This window comes from Melampsora larici-populina (assembly GCF_000204055.1).
Source record: "Melampsora larici-populina 98AG31 unplaced genomic scaffold MELLAscaffold_9, whole genome shotgun sequence".
NCBI lineage: Eukaryota > Fungi > Basidiomycota > Pucciniomycetes > Pucciniales > Melampsoraceae > Melampsora > Melampsora laricis-populina.
Genome location: NW_006768773.1, coordinates 50,896 through 58,006, shown reverse-complemented (window position 1 = coordinate 58,006; position 7,111 = coordinate 50,896). Strand labels below are relative to the sequence as shown.

General features: G+C 40.3%; 1 protein-coding gene across 1 annotated transcript; it reads right to left on the bottom strand.

Moving 5' to 3' along the window:
* Positions 1–264: 264 nt before the first annotated feature.
* MELLADRAFT_123957 (uncharacterized protein) lies at positions 265–2,837 on the bottom strand (the record flags this gene model as incomplete). The annotated part of the gene is made up of 7 exons (XM_007407325.1): positions 265–428; positions 516–636; positions 1,166–1,223; positions 1,324–1,404; positions 1,482–1,866; positions 1,941–2,117; positions 2,210–2,837. The coding sequence occupies 7 exons, from the start codon at positions 2,835–2,837 to the stop codon at positions 265–267; spliced, it is 1,614 nt and encodes a 537-aa protein (XP_007407387.1).
* Between the last annotated feature and the right edge of the window lie 4,274 nt (positions 2,838–7,111).

Genomic DNA, 7,111 nt, shown 5'->3' with positions numbered 1-7,111 from the left:
AAAGGTGTCAAGATCTTCAAACAACAAAATTAAATCCAAACAGCATCATCTCCTTACTGAGCCTCCATTGAAAAAAAACACTCTCTGCATTCAGATACGACAAGAGAATCTAGAATAACCATAAACCTGGAAGAATGGAATATTGATACAAATTAATTACGTAGATTCATTGAGGTTCCACATCCATCAAATTCATCAACTTCATGCCACTAGTGCCTGAGATCATTATATCTTGTGAAACCATTTTAAAATCAACATGCAATTTCAAATCGTTCGTGGATGAAACTTAACCCATAATCCATCTTGAAAGCTCAAAGTCACAGAGTGGACTTCTTTAATATTTTCCCTAACGGCTGATTTACCTGCTAACTCAACTCTAGAGAATTGATGAATTAATCTAATCAATGCGACAGACGTCTGAATATAAGCTGAAGAAGAAAAAAAATGCTCTGTGTGAGTTTAACTTTCAAGAGAAAGGGGTTTTCTTTTCTTTTGAAAGCAAGAAAAAAGCTTACCAAATTGTTGACCAAGACAAAGTCTTGGACCTGCACTAAATGGTTGGAAAGTAGATGGATTTTCACTTTGTAAGACCTGTCTACCATCTAACCAACAATCCGGTATGAATTCTTCTGCATCCTATGCGTATTTCAAAAGGTTATCAAATCCAAGCTTCATTAGTTTCACAAATGTATCAAGAGGTTTTGTTTTTATTACTGACCATACAGGACCCAGGAATGCGCCTATAGAGGTATGTAATGTAACTCGTTTTTTAGTTTTTGGGCTCTACACTACACACCACTTGTCGTAACAAGGTCCAGAGCACTTCAAAAGATGCGCATGGTCTAGAGCTATCGAATGAGCCTAGCCCGAGGTCCGAGGCTTTGCTACTTTTGGCGTAAAATGGAAAGGCGCAAAAAAAATTTGTGCCTCCGAGGCCTGATTCCGACATTCAATTTTGAGCCATTTTTGGCCGTTACATCCAATTATCTCTGGAACCATAGGTGCTATGAGGTTGAAAGCTAGCTTAAATGAAAGCCCTCCTTCTCACGCACATTTTGCGCTACTGTAGGTGCTGTGATAAGGTGATTTAGTACCCTAAAACCCCGCCAACAAAATGTCGGAATTTACATTACATACCTCTATAGGCGCATTCCTGGGTCCTGACCATACCCCATACTTCTGGATCTCGTTGGAGGTCTTTGTAACTAAATCGACAATCAGTTCTAGATGTTTGAGTAAGCAGTTGATCAGTAACAGTCAATTTCAAAAGATATAAAGATGAAGTTAAAATGTGAGATAAGTAAAATTGTGATCAAGACTAACCCAGCTGGAACAAATATACCGGATGGTAATACATCATCTTCGAATGCACCGCGTAGGTTACACCAAGCAGGTGGATGAAGTCTGAAAACCAGAGAAAACACATCAATGATGTTGATAAGGAGCAGATGTAAAAGATTGGATGAACTGGAAGCACAAACCTTAGAGTTTCGTTAATCACTGCTCTAAGTAATTTACATTGACGGATTTGATTGCTAGAAATTGTAGAAATTTGAGCAAGATGACTCAATTCTAATTGAAGTCGATGCCAAAGCTCATCCCGGCCAGCTAATTCGTAAATGCAACTAGTGAGTAGAGAAGAAAGTGAATCTCTTCCGGCAATTAATATATTGAGAAGTTCATGACGAAGAAGGCAAGTTGAGCAACCTGATCGACGTATGCCATCAAGTAGGGTTTCAGGTTCTTGTTGATCATCTGATAAACTACGCTCTTTGGCTACATTCTCTATCAATACATCTACGGCTGCCGAGACTCTCTTAGTGGATGGATCGGGTGATAATTTTTGAAATAATCTGACTATGAAAGCTAGGTGAAAGAAGAGGAAGGGGATTGGTGAAAGTCGAAAGCAAACTTCCACAAGACCGAAACAAGGTGCTTACATGGTATAAAGATATATGCTATACAATGTGTTTGGGCGTCAGCAAAGTCGGTGGAGAAAGCTGTTGCATCTATAGCACCTTCTTGTAATGGTCTATCAAGTAAGAGATCATTGAGCATATCCAAACAATGTCCAAAGAAATGTTGGGTAGCAACCGTGAGGGCTAAACGTGAAAAGACTAAAAAAATCAACAAAAAAGCACATCAAGTCAGTAAATCACAAGTTCATCAATAGTGACGAGAAAAATCGGACAAGTGAAACGGATCGTACGATCTTGAATATCAACAGAATGATCTGACCCATTTTGAAATTCAATCCAACCAATCAATCTGGAAACATGATTCTCACAAGCTTCCACATCAGAATTTCTTTTTTTTGTAAAATGAGGTCTACTTAATGTTCTATGCCAAGACCAAAGCAATCTTTGATCAGAATTAAAGATACCATCATCTAACAATGGATAAAGGGCCTCTTTGAAACTATTTGATTTACCCCAATTTTGAAGTTTTTTAGATAGAATATAATTAACATCCAAATGTGAGAAGGTTTGAATGATGTCGGTTCCAAAGACATTAATTCTAATAGCTGGGGTTACTTTTGAATGAGAATTGAGGTAAGCGAATGAACTTGATGGATCACCTTTTAAAAGTGAAGTGATTTTATAATACAAGAATTTCAAATCAAATGGTATTGTACCAGTCACTAAAGGTGCTATTTTACTATTTAAGGATTTTGCTTTTGTTTTATTAGAGTGTTCTTCAACTTTCCATCTGATCTGATTCATCAAGTAAACTAATAAAATCAATATTACGAATTGATCCAGAAAAGTTAGACTGTTAACATTGAGATTCGGAATCATTGATGATAAGCCTATTTGATCCGATATGATCAACTCCATGATGTAGGTCGTAAGAGGCCGTCAGATGTGGTTTCAATATGTACGATTATAATTTGGTATGGATGATTTTGGATTTATATCTACAGAAGACAAAAAGGACAAGGAGGAGAAGTGTTCAGGGTTATATAACAGTCATCTCACAAAACATTGACCAAAGTTGCCCGGACAACTTCAGCAAATTGGCGGGGAACTTGAGTTTTTCTGAATTGACTGAAGTTTCGACAATTGCATAAAGTCCCCCTGAATTTGGTCGAGGTGGACTGGACAAAAATTTGGTTGCAATTGATTCCATAGCTTCAATCACACTTCATAGTACATATTGTGATGGATATCCCAGAGGGTTTAAGTAGTACGCTGCGATCTGTCATGGTCATTGTGATGTTTTCACATTTCCGGTTATGATCATAGGCGCTTTTTCTGAAAGATATGTGATACGTAAAAAATGACCAAACTTGAGACCCCCTATCAGCCGTCTACCGTAAACTTAACAAAGTCCCAGAACCAACCTTTGAGAGACGAATGAAGGCAGAGGGCAGCAAGTTGCTCGTGAAAAAAATATGTACATTGTGCGCATAAAGTTTCTCTTTGAACCACCACGGAATCCTCGGTAGTTAAAGGTGTAAAAGGATTTTGAAGACAAGCAAAAGGCTCAACGGGGAGTCTTGTGTTTGTGCGGCATTGCCAATAAGTCTCGATAAGTCCCTCGCAGGCTTGGGCTGCCGCAAGCGAAAGCTGACTGTGTGGGACTTTATTAAGTTTACGTCTACCGTTATCATTTGACTTATATAAGGGGCGTGAGAACTTTGCAATCATTTCTTTGCAGGCATTGACTGGCTCATTGAGGGTTTCAAAAACCGATGTTTGTGAGATTCTTTTTGCCCCACGCGATCTTTCTGAATAGTCAGTTACAGTACTCAAAGCAAGTATGTAGGCGTACATACTCTCTGCTACATACTTTTTTTTGGCGGGGAAAACGAGACCAAAAGTATATTTTTGTTTTTTTCCCCGCCAAAAAAAAGTAATAGCAAGAGCCTAGTGACTCGTGGGGTTGTGTACCCCTCGGCATGTCACAGCATCCACAGTATATTGACGAGGGTGGCCAAAGGCACGACGTCACCCAAGAGTTCCATCGAGACACGTGACGTAGTGTTCAGGATGGGGGTGCGGCCTTTAAAAAAAAGGCGCGCCCTGGCGCGTTTGTGCAGAAAGTAGGCGCGTCTGGGCGCCACTGGCGCGTTAGGCGCAGCCTCTCACAGTGCAAAAACAAAAAAAATGGAAAAGATGGAAAAAGAATCAAAAAATTGCTTTTTAACTAAACTTAAATACACTTTAGCTACTGATCAGGTAGGTTGAAGATGAGATATTTGAAGGTTGCATGTTACTTGAAGCCATGGAAGTTGAGCAACAAGTGAAATTTGAACCGAATGGTTTAGAAGTCAATTCATGGAGGGTATTTACACCATAAAGACACACGGATGTCCCAGGGACAACCGGTTATTGTTGCAGGGGGAGGGACGTCCTGACGAAACTGATCCAAGGAGCCCCGATCAAAACAGGAATTTGGGACGTCCCACGGGCTTCCAAAAGTCTTCCCATGTATCCTACATTGGGAGTCCTCAAGGTGCCTCTACGGGCTGTGCTGAGAGCTCCGCATATGATTGAACTGTTGGGACACTCAGCAGTAGTCATGAGGATGTCCTTACTGATCAACTCTAGGACCGATTGAAGCACCGGATTGTACAATAGACACAATATCAAAATGGTATCTAGGCTGTCCTAGAGATGGGCTTCTCACTTGTCTCACACACCTGCTATCAGACCAAGGAGACAGCTTCATAGACCTTTTTTATGAGAACAAATTATACTACATTTCAATGTGGTAAAAGGAGAGAACATCAAAGACTACTTATTGAATGTGAGGCGCCAATAAAGAGTTTGAAAAGAAAAAAATCTATCAAGCAGAATCAGAAAATGACAATTGATCTCAAACTCTTTCAATGATATGTTCATGAGAGGTGAGAGCAATCAAATCAATCCTACAAGAACTAAAAGGAAGACACTCCAATCACTGATAGCCCATTGGAATCGAAATGTTGAACGTTTTTGAAATGAAGACTTGTTTTGGATTTGAGACATGTATGAAGAGTTTTACAACAAACAGATCTGTCAAGCAAAATCAGAATGTGATGATTGAGCTTGAACCATTTTGATTGATTCACGAAAGGTGGGAGCAATGAAATCAATCAAAGATGTACCAAAAGGACCTTCAGCTCCAATCACTGATAGCCAATTGGAATTGAAATGTGGTAAATTGGGCTAATTGTAATCCTGAAGATGATGATAAACTCAAAGTGATTCAAGCAAACGAGGTATGGTTAAATTAGAGTAGGTTTTCAGTGGAAGAAATGATTCAGCTTACAGAGTCTGATGAATAGGCTCTGATGAGTAAGAAGACCTGAAATGCCAAGTTGAAGTTTAGTAGGAAAGGGTTATTAATGTTGAAAGCCTCTCATGACTTGGAGTTTGAGTTGGTGGTCTGGTCTGAGAGAGGGATCAATCCAAGAATGATGATGAGGATAAAGTTATCAGGACGAGGAGTTTGGAACATTAGAAGTGTTGTGTAATTTATCGATCATGTTGCTTTCAATGAGAAGTGGTGACGATGAGATTTTATGAAATTAATGTTGGTTGGAACTTTGTGAGATGAGGAAGGCAAAGCGGACTTATGAATTTTCAAGCTGTTTCCCCCTCTCCCTCCAACTTCTTCCTTTTGTTTATGTAGTCTTTTTTCTAGAAGTTTCCTTCATACGTGGTCACCACAGGGACCATCTGAACATTGTGGTTTGGAAATGTCTTCACAAGGCTCAGAGAAGGGGGTCAGTTGGCAACATCAAGTTCACGGACTACCTGATGCACACCTGACAGAACCCGCTATATATTATGATCTCAGATCTTGTGAGGACATACAGGCTTCACTCGGAAGACAGCCTCAATAAGGATGTCCAGGTCGGGCTGAGAGCAGGGGGGCTGATCCCCCATCCAAGATCAGAGAGTCATCACAATATCCTGAGAGTATGCAAAAGATGTCGGCGCTTGAGGACGCCTAAAAGACACCCCAATCGGGGACACCGAGTTGAGCATTGAGTCTTGGACGGCTGGGACGTCTTTCTGCGCAAAAGTGTCTTTGTGGTGTACATGATTGGCATCACAAAAATGGAGTAGAAGACAAAGAGGAAACTTCATAAAATGGCGTTTGCAACAGACTAGAAACAGGGAAAGCCCCACTTTCTCACTACGGGCCTTACAGACTTTTGGGCGCACCAACCCTGTTTTCAAGATTGCGGGGCGCGCCTTGCGCCTGGCGCGTGGCGCGTTATTTTTTTTGTGCCCCCATCCTGACGTAGTGTATGAGTGCGAAGTAATCAGGGCCGGGACAATACCCGGCCCTGTGAGAGAGAGGCTAGGCAAACTGTGAAAATCTCTTCATCACAGTTTGACATGCCACACACCACTCATACATCTCAGATTCAAATCATCAAATCTTTTGCTAAATGCTTCCCAAAAAGAAATAAAGTAATTTCATTTTGAAAACCCGTCCCACCCGCCCTACAGATAGGGGCAGGAGATATGAGCAAGATAATATACGGGAAGTATAATGGGTGTCAGTCAGGAAACAAAACAAGTACAAGAACAGGAACAAGAATTACATAAATTCAAGACTGAGGAAATGAATCGAGATGAAAAAAAAAGAAAAATAAGATGCACAGTAAATAGATGGAATTGGCCATAAAAATTGGAGATCTCATCAAATGAAGGAAATGGTTCCATGGGCCACCCACCCGCCCCTGCCCAAGAAAAAAAAACCCTTTCTCGGACAGGCAGTCCCCGGCCTACGGCCCCCCCCCACACCAGGTCTAAACCTGAATAAGGTGAAGACCTAGATCAGTGATTGCTTGAACAAGAAAGGAAAGAGAAATATATTTACAAGACGAAAGTTTACAGAAGAGAAATGAAAATATATATTGATAAGTGAGAACTGAACACGTCACACACACAAAGATGGAGTTGTTGACACAAAGAAAAAAAAACCGGTACATTTCATAATTCATATTTAAATTGTACCTGGTCTCAGAAGGCCAAAAGAAAGAGATCCAATAAATAAAACTCCCGAATCCTATTATATCATCGTATCCGATCGTTGCCAAAACAAAGGATCAAAGAGCTCAAAAAGCAAAAAGTTGAAAATCAAACTAATCTCGCACTGAGATAAGACA